This window comes from Coregonus lavaretus (assembly GCF_964263955.1).
Source record: "Coregonus lavaretus genome assembly, chromosome: 15".
NCBI classification, from domain to species: Eukaryota; Metazoa; Chordata; class Actinopteri; order Salmoniformes; family Salmonidae; genus Coregonus; species Coregonus lavaretus.
Window position 1 is genome coordinate 1,019,395 of NC_140002.1, and position 14,858 is coordinate 1,034,252.

At 42.5% G+C, this 14,858-nt stretch overlaps 3 protein-coding genes across 3 annotated transcripts in view; 1 reads left to right on the forward strand and 2 right to left on the reverse strand.

Moving 5' to 3' along the window:
- The window catches only part of mlxipl (MLX interacting protein like), a 49,761-nt gene extending 48,230 nt beyond the window's left edge, over positions 1 to 1,531 (reverse strand). Inside the window, exon 1 of the mRNA XM_084178305.1 lies at positions 1,121 to 1,531. Within this exon, the coding sequence (XP_084034431.1) occupies positions 1,121 to 1,494 (374 nt within the window). The 5' untranslated portion in view covers positions 1,495 to 1,531. The remainder of the gene's footprint in view (positions 1 to 1,120) is intronic.
- Positions 1,532 to 5,117: 3,586 nt separating this feature from the next.
- rpain (RPA interacting protein) lies at positions 5,118 to 8,033 on the forward strand. Its single transcript, XM_084178127.1, has 7 exons — positions 5,118 to 5,302; positions 5,577 to 5,765; positions 5,951 to 6,023; positions 6,394 to 6,508; positions 6,609 to 6,672; positions 6,872 to 7,012; positions 7,466 to 8,033. Exons 1-7 carry the CDS (start codon positions 5,231 to 5,233, stop codon positions 7,493 to 7,495), a joined length of 684 nt encoding a protein of 227 aa, XP_084034253.1. The 5' UTR covers positions 5,118 to 5,230; the 3' UTR covers positions 7,496 to 8,033.
- Positions 7,976 to 12,906, reverse strand: c1qbp (complement component 1, q subcomponent binding protein). Its single transcript, XM_084178126.1, has 6 exons — positions 12,311 to 12,906; positions 11,602 to 11,752; positions 11,269 to 11,362; positions 9,141 to 9,236; positions 8,839 to 8,958; positions 7,976 to 8,495 (listed from the first exon to the last, which is right to left on the reverse strand). Exons 1-6 carry the CDS (start codon positions 12,555 to 12,557, stop codon positions 8,346 to 8,348), a joined length of 858 nt encoding a protein of 285 aa, XP_084034252.1. The 5' UTR covers positions 12,558 to 12,906; the 3' UTR covers positions 7,976 to 8,345.
- Between the last annotated feature and the right edge of the window lie 1,952 nt (positions 12,907 to 14,858).

Sequence of the window (14,858 nt, forward strand, 5' to 3'; positions counted from 1 at the left end):
ATAAAGGCTGCCAACTCAGTTACACTGTAATCCTTCATAACATAAAGGCTGCCAACTCAGTTACACTGTAATCCTTCATAACATAAAGGCTACCAACTCAGTTACACTGTAATCCTTCATAACATAAAGGCTGCCAACTCAGTTACACTGTAATCCTTCATAACATAAAGGCTGCCAACTCAGTTACACTGTAATCCTTCATAACATAAAGGCTGCCAACTCAGTTACACTGTAATCCTGCATAACATAAAGGCTGCCAACTCAGTTACACTGTAATCCTGCATAACATAAAGGCTGCCAACTCAGTTACACTGTAATCCTGCATAACATAAAGGCTGCCAACTCAGTTACACTGTAATCCTTCATAACATAAAGGCTGCCAACTCAGTTACACTGTAATCCTTCATAACATAAAGGCTGCCAACTCAGTTACACTGTAATCCTTCATAACATAAAGGCTGCCAACTCAGTTACACTGTAATCCTTCATAACATAAAGGCTGCCAACTCAGTTACACTGTAATCCTGCATAAACCAAAGTATATTTCTCTGTAAAGATCTTCAAAACAGTTTTGCAAGAATAGCCAGTCCTGAATCCCTCCACCCAACCACACACACACACAGTCCACACACACACATAGAAACACACATACATCCACACACACACATAGAAACACACATACATAGACACACACACACACACAGAGTCCACACACACACACACAGTCCACACACACATAGAAACACACACATAGACACACACAAACACAGTCCACACACACACACACAGACAGAGACAGACAGACAGACACATACAGACTGATACACACACACACACACACAATATACACACTTATGTAATTTCTATCTAAACCAAATCATTCTCTATAAATTACAGTATCAATCACATGTATTATGATAGTGTCCTATTATAAGGAGACTAAAAATAAAATAAAATAACTTTTACAGTATAGGTCAGACAAAACTATTTGACGCAACAAATATGTTTTGAATTGCCAGTACAGTAGCAGTAGGTCTAACATTCATTTTTATGCACGAGTGGTAATGTAGAAACCTTGGACAAACTTGACACACAAGTAAACAGTAACATAATGATTTACCTGTAGGCCAGTGACATACACTCAAATAACCGGGTCAGCGTTGGGTCGATGCTGAGGCTCCCAGAACTAAGCGGACCGAATCTGTACGTCTGACACCAAGTCCTGTTCACCGTATCGAAATCATATCCCACGGTGGCTCCGCTTTTCCGTCTCCGCGGGGTTCTGTCGCTGTGGGGGGAGGACACCATGAAGTGTCCGCTATGGATGACCTGCGCGCGGAGAACAGAGCCAGCAACAGCCGGTCCGGTCCCGATGGTCGTGGCATGATCTTCTTCTTGGTCCGAATCTGATTCCAAGTCGTTGAACTGGTTCCGCTGCTTGCCTTGTCCTTGTCCCTGAGACAATTCTGGCGATATTCTTTCTGCCATTGCCATTCCAGTATAGAACTCAACTTGATCCGCGCTGCAATGAACTTGGGTCCAATTCTTATTTGGCCAGTCACTGCGGCATTTGAATGAGCGCGACACGTGCTGAAGTTGACAGATGAAGCCGGGACGCGTGGGCTACGTCCAATCCGAAAGCAACTCTAGCCTAGTGGGGTGTGTGGCACACAGTCAGATGTGTTGTCCAATGTCACGGGAATGTCCTATTAAGGGCCCCTTAAGGGTCAGCTGGCAACCAGCTGAAAGGTGGCCACTCTTTCTCACAACACCTTTATCTCAAATAGTGGATGATAAATTCACTAGGCTATGTTATGACGTAAGAGGAGACCTATGTCCCAGACCAGCCAATAGGACTAGGCCGCTGATTTCAAGTTTGGGGAAGCACATTTTCACCATAAAAATGCACCTTTGTAATAAAGCATTCCATGCATCCGTTGCGTGTAAGATAGCCTACTATTCTTTATGTGATTATTAAAACCGATAGTCATCATTTAGGCTAATAATACAACTAAATTACTGTTCCAAAAAATTGGCTACTGTTCAATGCAGCGCATAGTGGCGTGGAGTAGGCCTAGGCTATAGGCTATCAGATACATTTCTTCTCCTTTCTTCGCACAGGAAAATGTTGGCCTTTTTAAAAATCATATTTCATGCAATTCTACTACACTTTATATGACTGGAGACATTAGCAGAATCTTTTTAATATGACAAAAATTACAGGGTAGCCTAGTCTGCTGACGCTGATCCATATAATAGGCCTACTAAACGGGTAGACAATATGACATCCATCTAACCTGGAGGAGGAAATTATTGTCCAAAAACAAAAAAAAAGTGTCACTGACCCAATGATAAGGACTGAATATAAACACTCACCGGGGATATGGCCGATGTCCTCCTCTGGTGCCAACTAACCGGTGCCCCCGCACATTGACTCTGTACCGGTACCCCCTTTTCTCTCCAAAACTCTTGAGCGTGCCGTCTCTAGCCAACTCTCCTGCTATCTCTCTCAGAATTACCTTCTTGATCCTAACCAGTCAGGTTTCAAGACTGGTCATTCAACTGAGACTGCTCTTCTCTGTGTTATGGAGGCTCTCCGCACTGCCAAAGCTAACTCTCTCTCCTCTGCTCTTATCCTTCTAGACCTATCTGCTGCCTTTGATACTGTGAACCATCAGATCCTCCTCTCCACCCTCTCCCCGAGTTGGGCATCTCCGGCGCTGCTCACTCTTGGAATGCATCCTACCTGACAGGTCGCTCCTACCAGGTGGCGTGGCGAGAATCTGTCTCCGCACCACGTGCTCTCACCACTGGTGTCCCCCAGGGCTCAGTTCTAGGCCCTCTCCTATTCTCTCTATACACCAAGTCACTTGGCTCTGTCATATCTTCACATGGTCTCTCCTATCATTGCTACGCAGACGACACACAATTAATTTTCTCCTTTCCCCCTTCTGATAACTAGGTGGTGAATCGCATCTCTGCATGTCTGGCAGACATATCAGTGTGGATGTCGGATCACCACCTCAAGCTGAACCTCGGCAAGACAGAGCTGCTCTTCCTCCCGGGGAAGGACTGCCCGCTCCATGATCTCGCCATCACGGTTGACAACTCCATTGTGTCCTCCTCCCAGAGTGCAAAGAACCTTGGTGTGACCCTGGACAACACCCTGTCGTTCTCTGCTAACATCAAAGCGGTGACCCGATCCTGCAGGTTCATGCTCTACAACATTCGCAGAGTACGACCCTACCTTACACAGAAAGCGGCACAGGTCCTAATCCAGGCACTTGTCATCTCCCGTCTGGATTACTGCAACTCGCTGTTGGCTGGGCTCCCTGCCTGTGCCATTAAACCCCTGCAACTTATCCAGAACGCTGCAGCCCGTCTGGTGTTCAACCTTCCCAAGTTCTCTCATGTCACTCCGCTCCTCCGCACACTCCACTGGCTTCCAGTTGAGGCTCGCATCTACTACAAGACCATGGTGCTTGCCTACGGAGCTGTGAGGGGAACGGCTCCTCCTTACCTTCAGGCTCTGATCAGACCCTACACCCAAACGAGGGCACTACGTTCATCCACCTCTGGCCTGCTAGCCCCCCTACCTCTACGGAAGCACAGTTCCCGCTCAGCCCAGTCAAAGCTATTCGCTGCTCTGGCACCCCAATGGTGGAACAAGCTCCCCCACGACGCCAGGACAGCGGAGTCACTGACCACCTTCCAGGGACACTTGAAACCCTACCTCTTTAAGGAATACCTGGAATAGTACAATAGTAATCCTTCTACCCCCCCTTTACTACCACTGTCTTTTGTCTAAACTAACACCTGACTTATTTCACCTGCTAGCACTGACTTGTTTAAAGAAATGTACTTATTGTGATCGAGATGTAGTTGTCCCTGATTGCACTGACTTTGCTCACAGCTGCTTGTTTGAAGAAGTGTACTTACTGTGATCAAGATGTGGTTGTCACACTGGCTATCCTAAGTTGAATGCACCAATTTGTAAGTCGCTCTGGATAAGAGCGTCTGCTAAATGACTTAAATGTAAATGTAAATGTATATAGCCTCCCTACTGTTATTTTATTTTACTGCTACTCTTTAATAATTTTTTTATATCTATTTTTTTCTTAACACTTTTTTTCTTAAAACTGCATTGTTGGTTAAGGGCTTGTAAGTAAGCATTTCACTGTAAGGTCTACACCTGTTGTATTCGGCACAAGTGGCAAATAACATTTGATTTGATGGCTACTGTTCACTCATTGAAATTGAGAATTTCGTTACTAAAAGACAGAATGGAGTCTTTTCATTGTCTTCTCTTTACAGCAATAGCCATTTGCTTTCCAAATTGTTTTTCCGCGATTGTATTTTTAAATAGTGCGATATGCCAGGCTGGGTCTCTGCTTTTCACTGACAGTCGCAACTCAACAATCATCTACTTGGTATTTGCTGTGCAAGCTTCCCAAATTGCGGGCCCTTCCGACTGTAGGCTATGCGATTTAAAACAATCCACACTTGTTTGTTTTTTTTACGCTAATGATCCTCTGTGGCCAAATCATGCTTTCTGGTGTAGTAGCCTATTTTAATGATTTCATTTATGTATAGACTGGAGTAAGCCAATTAGGCTGTATAATTTTGGTAATTTAATTCAATTTCCTTAAAAGAAAGCTTCCCCTAGCCTTGTGGACGCGCTGCCTATGCCTAGAAGTGATAGCAGCTATCAATACTAGAAAAGCACATATTCCACCACTTCTCCTACCGTGTCCATGTGAAGTACCTATGGACATTTTGTCTTTTGGTGAAAAAAAGTATATGCCTACATATGTATACTGTGACAGCAATAACGTGCAAATGGACAATACATATATATTTTCTGTCTTAGTCTATTTCTGCGGAGAATTTACATTTTATTTGAATGATCAACAATGAATAATTGGGAATTATTTAAAAATTAAGATATCGTTTCAATGTATTAAAAGAGTTGCTAATATTTTTTTCCAAACAGGCTGTTAATATCAGAGAGGAAGAGGTGCATGTTGGCAGTGAACCACTCCATTGACTACATATCCCATGTGATTTCAGGCTTCGTAACAACTTCCGGGCCACGAGGATTGTCGAAAAGGTTAAAAGTCGCGCAAAATGCGCATAAACATAACTATTTGGTTTGTTGTTGTCAACTTGTAGCTAGCTAGATTTTTTTTTATACACTTACTTGCGATACATCCTCAAAGCTACTGATATCATGGATGAGTTACACAGACATCGTTCTCTTTACAAGGGGACGACTCCACCATGGAAGGAAACCTACAGAAAGGTAGCTATGGAATCTATCAATACCTGGATTGTGGCTTGCTAACAAGCTAATCACTGCTAGTTGATGGTGGCTTGCTAACAAGCTAACCACTGCTAGTTGATATACTCGAGGCCAAACATTGGAACATTTAGACGTCATCTTTATCTGAATCCAGAATTGGAATCACGCTCTAGACATGAAGACTTGCGTGGCTCCCCGAGTTAATGCCAAGGCTTTGGCTTATGAAGTGTAACTTGTTTTTGATGGTTATATTAACTTTGTTTTTGTTCCTCAGCGTTGCGTGGACAGGTTGAAGAACAGCCGATCCCGGTTACTGGAGAAGTACCGACAGATGGGAGATAGTCAACACTGCAGCGCCAAGGGCTCTGTCCTCGTCCAGGAGGTGATGGAGGAAGAGTGGAAAGCGCTTCAGTCAGCCAACCGAGGGCTGCCCTCCCTGTGGAGTAAAGACTGCATGGAAGAGGTGAGGGGTTTGTCAGTTGCATACTAATGACTGTTCATGAGAGGTAAGCATGTAGCTAACATGACACAGGCATACAACTAATCTACAGCTAAGCTCACATGAGTCATGTAACATGATATTACACGAAGCAGAGATGTATTGATTCTAGCTAGCTACTTAGATTTTACCTCGTGTCTTCTCTACAGGTGTACAGTGTCATGAAGGAATATGATGAACTGGCAGTGTTTGAAGAAATCCAACAGGAACTCATGTCTCAAGGTAGTTTTTAATTCCTAAATTAATCTTGCATGAATCTATTAGTACACACAGACGCAGCTACACACAAGCAGACAGAGAACCGGATGAAACCCCTGGATAGAGATGGTTCTCTCTGAATAACGTGCATCTTTGTTCTCTCTGAATAAAGTGCATCTTTGTTCTCTCTGAATAACGTGCATCTTGTTCTCTCTGAATAACATGCATCTATTTCTCTCTGAATAACGTGCATCTTGTTCTCTCTGAATAACGTGCATCTTGTTCTCTCTGAATAACGTGCATCATGTTCTCTCTGAATAACGTGCATCATGTTCTCTCTGAATAACATGCATCATGTTCTCTCTGAATAACATGCATATTTTTCTCTCTACAGAGCACTCCATCATTGAGGAATATGAGAAAAGCATGCGGTTTGAGGAGCAGTACTTGAATTCAGTTGTGGAAGGGATGGAAGGGGGGAGGCAAATCATATGTCCTGTATGTCATGTGTAAGTCTCTCCAAGATGTGCTATTGCACTTGTTCAAATTTTGTCATAGTCAAGACTCTAAAACCACTCTTGACTGTGTGACTGTCTGTTTTCATTTCAGACACAACCTAACCGTGAACAGCCATTTCACCTCCTGTCCCTGTGGGCTTTACATCAACACAAGGGTTTGTATGATCTCGCATACACCATTCAAATTGACCAACCCAATATGCCATTTTTTTTTGGGTTGGATTATCTGTTGTCATGACCACTCGGATGTTCCTCATGATCATGTTAAGTAAGCCACTTTCTAGTGAGTTTATGTACTACGCTTATGGCTGATTTTTGATGTCTCATCAGTGTCTGTTCATCTCTCGTCTCCAGCAAAGCAACGTGACCCTAGAGTCTCTGCAGTGTCTGTTGGAGAGGCGGGTAACCGAACACATGGAGGACTGTCTTCATAACCCCGTCTTCTCCGTGGCCTCCGGTGCAGATAGCCCGCCTAACCTCATGATAAGCTGCAAGGTGACTGACTGGCTTGAATACGTCCCAAACAGCAATCTATTCCCTAATATAGTGCACTACTTTTGACCAGAGCCCTATGGACTCTGGTCAAAAGTAGTGTACAATAAAGGGAACAGTGCCATTTGGGACGTAGGCCGACGTTATCATACTTAAATAATCCTCGTTTGGGAGGTCAGGCCATAATGCAACACATAGTGTCAGTACTGATCTCTTTACACTTACTGTCCTTGGCGACAATGTTGTGGTGCCTCACTTATGTTAAACATTCCTAATGTATTCATCTGATAAGTCATGTTTTGATCTAAGGGGTCCTGCACAAGAATTGTTATGGATTTATAGTGTTAATTTTAGGTGTCAAAGCAATTACCCTTGAATAGTTACGTGTAGACTATCATATCGTTGAATGCGGAGTACAGTGACCGATCACTGAATGGATCTTCTTTCTGATTTCAGGCTTGTGACTACCTGTCCATAGTTCTGTGACTCACCTGTCCTACCAGGTGAAAAGTCTGATTTTAATCGTCCTGTGTCCGTGGGAGGATTTTTGTTCTCTGAAATAAACTTGTGTATTTGTACAGCAAGATTTGGCTGTTTTTTTTTTTTAGTTTGAATTGTATTCAGAGCATGTCTGAAAGACTGATCTTATGTTACGAGGGCACAATCATGTGCAAAAAAGTACTTGCTTATGGCAGCACAATGTGCTGGTTGATGGCATGCCAAAGCTCTCTGTTCATGACAGCTGATGGTTCCTCTGAGACCAGTGTCTCAACAGATGTTTCCCTGTGGTCTTTCTGGAGGCCTTCGTCCCTGAAAGGGTACGCATAGACTGCTACAACCAGCTCACGATGCCTGAAACTACAACCAGGAAAAAGTACAAGTGAAATCAAGTCCTTCGATATGATCACTGGCTTAATTTCTGTTCTCTACACGGTTGGCCTCATGTCATGAGGGAAATGTACAAACTAGTTATTTGCTCCTTTTATTACAAAAAGATGTCGGAAATAAAATCATGCCTAACCACACTTGTCATTGATACTAACTTGTGTGGTGAAACATTTAAAGATTCTTCCATAACGTTGACAAGTGACACAGACAGCCTTCATATTAACTTAATTTTCAGTTAAATACAGACTCATTTGCAAGTTGCACCATTAACATTTGCAGCAAAGTAGTTAAATATTAAATTGTTCAAAGTGGCAGAAACAAATACAACACCCCAAAAATTCAATATTTTTCATTTGTTTCCATTTCTTTTGTATTTTCAATCTAGAGGAGGATTGTGTCTTACTGAAATTAGAAATCTAACTTTGATGAATTTTATTCCATCTATACATTAATTGCATTTGACAAAGCCACTAAGGTCCTCCAGGAACTTGATGTATTCGTGATGCTCCATGGCAGTGCTCAGCTCCGTCAGTTCATCAGCAAACGTGTTGTCAACCCCGCGGTCAGCCAGGAAGTCCATCAGGTGGTCATACAGGGCCTGAAGTGAGAGGACAGGCCAGTGAGATTACTTCACTCACAATGCACGCCTTGGCCAGTTTAAATAGTACAGGGTTTGAAGCACCTGAATCCGGAAAACCTATAAGCCTTCGGCCCAAACTGAAAGTAGAGCAGCCTCCCTAAAACATGTAAAGTAATCGTAGATGAATAATGGTAGCCTGGGTACCAGTGTGATTCTGCCCTCTTGCCAACTCCTTATGGAATTTTCATGCCAATGTTTAGCTTGACAATGGAGTAGGCAATAGTTTACGGACTAGAATAATGAAGTATCTGTAATGATATGTAGACATGCCGAGAGGCAGACCATGAGCATCAGCTCTTACCCAGTCCAGAGAGTCTGTGTCGAGTGTGTAAGCCGTCTCCTTCCACTCTCCTTCTCCCTCAGGCTGGAAACTGACCTCACGTATGGCAAAGATATCACTCTCCTCTTCCCCATGGCTTGCCTACAAAATACATGTAACCCAACATTGTTAGAGATGTATCGCTTATTAACAACATGTGGTAAACAATCAAAGCAATATAGCATGCTTCCCAATAACTGTACTATGTTGATAAAGTTGTCTTCTATTAATGTAATGTTTCTGGACCATATAGCCAATGATGATTCACTTGTAGGATAACTTACCTCATCTTCAGGATAATGGCAGTCAAACACCAAGGAATGTTTTGCTGCCTGTTTCGTCACCTCGACAACAAAGTTGGGTGTTGACACAATATCTGGCTGTTAGGAAACAACACAAATGGTTCAAGGCCTTAACATTGTAACAGCATGGTGGAAATTCATATAGCGATAAATGTAACTATTTTGCCCGATAACTATAAATACAACGATAAAAAAAAAGTTAATGGACAGTTACTTTACATTAGCGGGAGGGTTGTAGACCATTTTCCCCCCAGTGCCAAGTAAGAACTGAGATGGTAGCCAGTAGTTATGTTTCCATTAACTAGTCCACTGATGTCGACATTTAGAAAGTTCATATAGAAGTGCGTTTCCATTTAATGATTGTGTCGATAAAAACAGCTGGATATAAATTAATAAAACATTCTGCAAAAACCTACAGTGTTTAATAAACATTTTGTGGTTGAAGTGTTTCCATTACCCATTTAGGCAAATTGTGCATTAAAGCTGCAATATGTAACTTTTTGGGCGGCCTGATCAAATTCCCATAGAAATGTGAGTTATAGATCTGTCATTGAATGCAAGTCTAAGAAGCGGTAGATCTGTTCTAAGTGAGCCGTTCTTAAGTTCAGTTTTTGCGTCTTTTACTTTCGGTTTTGTAAACCAACTTCAAAGAGCTGAAAATACAATATTTTGGGTTATTGAAAATATATTTCACAGCGGTTTAGATGGTACAATAATTATCTACACTATGCATTGCTTGTTTTGTCACAAACTGAAATTAAGCGAAATATCAGAATTTTAGCAACCAGGAAATGGCACAGCAATTTCTGCATATTGCACCTTTAATAAATTGGCAACAGCCAGTATGCCCTCCCACCTATCATGTCTCAGGTAGGCCATGAATGCCAGCATGGATAGAATGCAATAATTGACTAATATTTGCCATATTCAAATAATTATCATGTGCCAACGTATCACCACGATCCATGCCATGGTGAAACCTGTACTCCTGTAAATCTGAAATAATTAGACGGTGAAACTTCCCAGCCAACCAGAAATGTAAGGCGAAGCAATTCAGCCATTTTTGAAAGTCGGCACAATCCCTGTCCTTCAAAGAAACTGCATTTTTTGTTGAAAGAATCGATTTTGCAAGCAGTAGGCATTTAGAATTAAATGTGGATTGGAGTTTATAGTTAAGTGATTACATCATGTGTGCCCCGCGTACCTTAAATTATTCAGCAATCTTAATTTAATCGAAAAACAGTTTCCATCATAACTTGTTGTAATAAAGAAATTTAGACGAAAGACAAATCCACCCGTCGAACGTATAAAAATGTTGTGGGTCTTTAGAAAATGTCTCATATCTGCAGTTTCCATTACACATGCCACAAATAATTTTTTGTTGTTGCAACATTGCTTTTGACAAATACATTATATACTCACAGAAAGCTGTGACTCTCCTTTCTGTAACTAGAACAACAGTAGTTGCTTTGAAAATTGTATTTTCCCTGAAATTGCATTCTGAGCAACGGTCATATGCTTGTGCTTCTCAGAATGCATCTCTCCCTCCTCCGTGCACACAGTGGGAGTGAGTGGCTCGCTCACACAGCAGCCAAAAGCGAAAAAAAGAGACGGGCAGATACTTTCATAGCAGGAATCAACATAATGCATAGGCTATTCATTTACATTTACGTCATTTAGCAGACGCTCTTATCCAGAGCGACTTACAGTTAGTGAATACATATCTTTTTATACTGGCCCCCCGTGGGAATCGAACCCACAACCCTGGCGTTGCAAACGCCATGCTCTATCAACTGAGCTACATCCCTGCCGGCCATTCCCTCCCCTACCCTGGACGACGCTGGGCCAATTGTGCGCCGTCCATGAGTCTCCCGGTCGCGGCCGGCTGCGACAGAGCCTGGATTCGAACCAGGATCTCTAGTGGCACAGTTAGCACTGCGATGCAGTGCCTTAGACCACTGCGCCACTCAGGAGTAAATTCCTGTTGACCAAATAATGGTTTTACATTTAGAACAATCTACAGGAACGTTGTGTAGCAAAATTACTTACATAAGCAAAACGCTTCAGTAAGAGGAAGGCAATGTCTGTAATATTCCAGCTCTAGGTTTACCTCACTTTCTGCCGACTTCTGTCCCTGTGCTTGTTCAGCCTCCTCTTCAAAGTTAGGGGGAACACTGTTGTTGACGTTGAATGTGACGGTCACTCTGCAAGGAAGGGATCAGACAATGTTCCTATAAAGAATATAGTTCAAATTATGTGAATCATGACTGGGTTAATTTTGTGCAGGTGTGCATTTATTGATAGGACATTAACTATATTCATAGTCAAATAAAATGTCTGCAGTAACTTATGCTATCAGTACCGGCCATGTACTCAGGATGGGGGAGGTAGGCCTATGTGTTGTAATATTGAGGTAGCGTTATTTTCTCGCCATGTTCTTTACTTTTCTCCAGAGATTGTCCTGATGAGTTTGGCTTCTGTGCCGTTCTGCTCTAGCTCCCACCCTCCAGACATCTTGGGAAGAGTCTTGCTTTTCTGGATCTTCTTTTCTTCTTTAATTTCATCAGACAGGAAATCTCCAAAGGCTTTGTCTCCTGAAACAAGAGCAGTTATAAAGATGATAGAACAGAGGAGTCAGTATTTGCTACACACGAAGTCCAATAAACTGTCCCAACTTGTTCAATTTCCAAGGTCACATGTGCATTGCATGACACGTAGGTCCAGATGGAGATGCCATCAATGATAGCTAGCCAGCTAACACCACACTCAATAGTTACTGATGGTTTCATCATCAGCTTCGCATTTCGGCACTGCTCTAAAACATGCTGTCTTGCTTGATAAACCATGAGTTTAACTTTTGACTAGATACTATAGACATGATGGTTCCATACATTCGGTGACACGCATTGGCGACATTTCTTGACAATTTAATCCCTCCAGTCAGATAGTTGCATGAGAACATATGTTACATCAGTTATGTACATGTTTCACAAGCTGGTCGCAGCTATTCCTCCATTGTTTTACACACAACTAGCTAACTAGTTCAACAAGACCAAGCAAATTGAGGGGTAATTTAGCTAGCTAACGTTATCTAACATAACTAGTATTCACACTACAGTAACTAGTTAGCTACCCAATTTAACGACTATTACCTTCCGTATGTAGCGATTCACATCCACAGGATACAGCACTCGGTCCTTTTGAAGTGAAGAGTTTTGGTCTGTACCCCGATGCTGCACCATTATTGCTCATCATCCAGAGAGACCGGGTGAAAGGCCGGATTGTTCCCGAGTTTGGAGAGCATAACGCCGACCTCGTAAGAGGCTGGAGAACTCGAGCCGAGGACGTTGTAGACATTCGAACTGCGGTACTCACCGCTCGGGAAAGCGTCTTTAACATGATTATAGCCTGGTCAATTTGACTAGTAAAGAAAAAAAATACAAGGGTTTGATAAGCCCCAAGTTCCAGTTACCAGCTACTGACGTTACAGACAGATCACAGCCTGCCTGGAAACACACGTGTGGAAGGACACCTTGACCTCCTCAACCTATGAACCGGAAGTGATCACAAGGTCTAAACCAATGACTAGACCAGACACGTTTTGCGGTAAAATAAGTATTAATAGTCAATACGTACATGTAATGAAATATTTCTAATAAATCCAACAATTGTGTGTTATAACTCGCTGCAGAATGCAAACAAAGGGGTTCTTATTGGTGTCTACGGTGTAGAGCGCCCCCTTTAAATTAATAATGACAAGCACAAGACAACGCAAGATCATTGGTCATACTGTAAATTCACTTTGATGCTTCATTCTACACTTGAAAACCAGAAACATTATTGCAAATCAAACAAAACAATTGATGAGGAAAAGTTGTATTTATTTATTAGAAATACTAGTGGACATAACCAGCATATATAATATAAAGTTACCCTGCCATATCTGCCATCATAATCTTCTGATTTTCAACACACTCAGGTCAGGTTGTTTATCAACCAATAAAACACTGCCTCCCTGCAAATATTCTGCCAACAATGACGTTTCAATCAAACACATGACCATTGGTTATCCAGTCAACCTATCACACCCATTGAAACAACCATTATTTATTTTGGGACATTCTTTAAATCAGATTATCCATAAGAAATATTTAGGAATCACATCTTAAAATGCACTTTAAGATCTAAATTCGGCATTCATTTAGTCTACATTTTAGACAATGTTATTTCAGTTATTTATTTTTACAATAGAAAGATGGGTGAAGAATGCCATGTCAGCACAACAGACTGTTCAAATCCTGCCCCCACCGCCTCAATCCTCTGGTTGCTCATCCTGCCCCCACCGCCTCAATCCTCTGGTTGCTCATCCTGCCCCCACCGCCTCAATCCTCTGGTTGCTCATCCTGCCCCCACCGCCTCAATCCTCTGGTTGCTCATCCTGCCCCCACCGCCTCAATCCTCTGGTTGCTCATCCTGCCCCCACCGCCTCAATCCTCTGGTTGCTCATCCTGCCCCCACCGCCTCAATCCTCTGGTTGCTCATCCTGCCCCCACCGCCTCAATCCTCTGGTTGCTCATCCTGCCCCCACCGCCTCAATCCTCTGGTTGCTCATCCTGCCCCCACCGCCTCAATCCTCTGGTTGCTCATCCTGCCCCCACCGCCTCAATCCTCTGGTTGCTCATCCTGCCCCCACCGCCTCAATCCTCTGGTTGCTCATCCTGCCCCCACCGCCTCAATCCTCTGGTTGCTCTGGACAATACAAAAGGGAAGAGCGAATAGATACAATCCATTCCCATACCATCCAAGATATTTGCGAGTGTATCAAAGACCTGAGTAATCAAATCAATCCCTACTATATAATCTCCGTGCATAGCATCATCATCAATGTACGAGTAAGCCTACCTGACATGGTTTAGCAGGAATTTGTGCAACAGTGCTCCACATTTAACAGGCTAACTGAAATGACCAACTTCACAATAAGCTTTGAAGCCCACTTAACCAGAGATCAATGCATCAGTCTTTGGAGCAACCAGCTACTTACTGTATGTCACTACAGCATGCATCAGCTAATAGTGATTGAATGTAGTTTGAAAAAGCAGGCATTTGTGAATGAAAGACATTCAATACACTCCTACACCACCTCAACTGACAAGACACCATATCGTATTAACCCAGCCACACAAACACAACCACCACACTAGGACCGCCCACCCCCACTTATGTGGACAGACATCTCGGTATCCTTTCAGGACAAATGACAGACTAGTCATTTTTAGTCAGCAATATAACTGATTTCCCTGACAGCTGATGTAGATGTGTGTGACAAAACTCAACGAAGAGAAAAAGTCAAGTTTCTCCTTTATGCAAACTTTGGCCAACAGCAACAGCTGCTTAACACGTCCAATTAAATACCCTGATATAATATCTATACATTTCAATATGTCAACAGAAAGTATGATGTACATTGAATGGCATTTATGTACCCTGTTTTTTAAGCAAGTGACAAACAGCCAATAAATTAGACCAGGGGCCAGAATTTAAATATGAACAGCCAATTGAAGTCAGTTGTTTAATATATTTGTTTGAGGGAATAACCATGCCTTCCCACGTCTGTGTGTTCATCTATGTTGCTAAGAAACATGCAAATATTTAGAATCAGTGTTTGAACTCAATCATGATGAAACCTCATTTCTGGTTGTG

Coding starts and splice junctions, on each gene's coding strand:
- c1qbp (XM_084178126.1), bottom strand. CDS start 12,557: ATGTTAAAGACGCTTTCCCGAGCGGTGAGTACCGCAGTTCGAATGTCT. Junction 11,363..11,601: donor AGGACAATCTCTGGAGAAAA/GTAAAGAACATG, acceptor CCTTCCTTGCAG/AGTGACCGTCACATTCAACG. Junction 9,237..11,268: donor AGAAGTCGGCAGAAAGTGAG/GTAAACCTAGAG, acceptor GTTTCCTAACAG/CCAGATATTGTGTCAACACC.
- rpain (XM_084178127.1), top strand. CDS start 5,231: ATGGATGAGTTACACAGACATCGTTCTCTTTACAAGGGGACGACTCCA. Junction 5,303..5,576: donor GGAAGGAAACCTACAGAAAG/GTAGCTATGGAA, acceptor TTTGTTCCTCAG/CGTTGCGTGGACAGGTTGAA. Junction 6,673..6,871: donor GGCTTTACATCAACACAAGG/GTTTGTATGATC, acceptor TCTCGTCTCCAG/CAAAGCAACGTGACCCTAGA.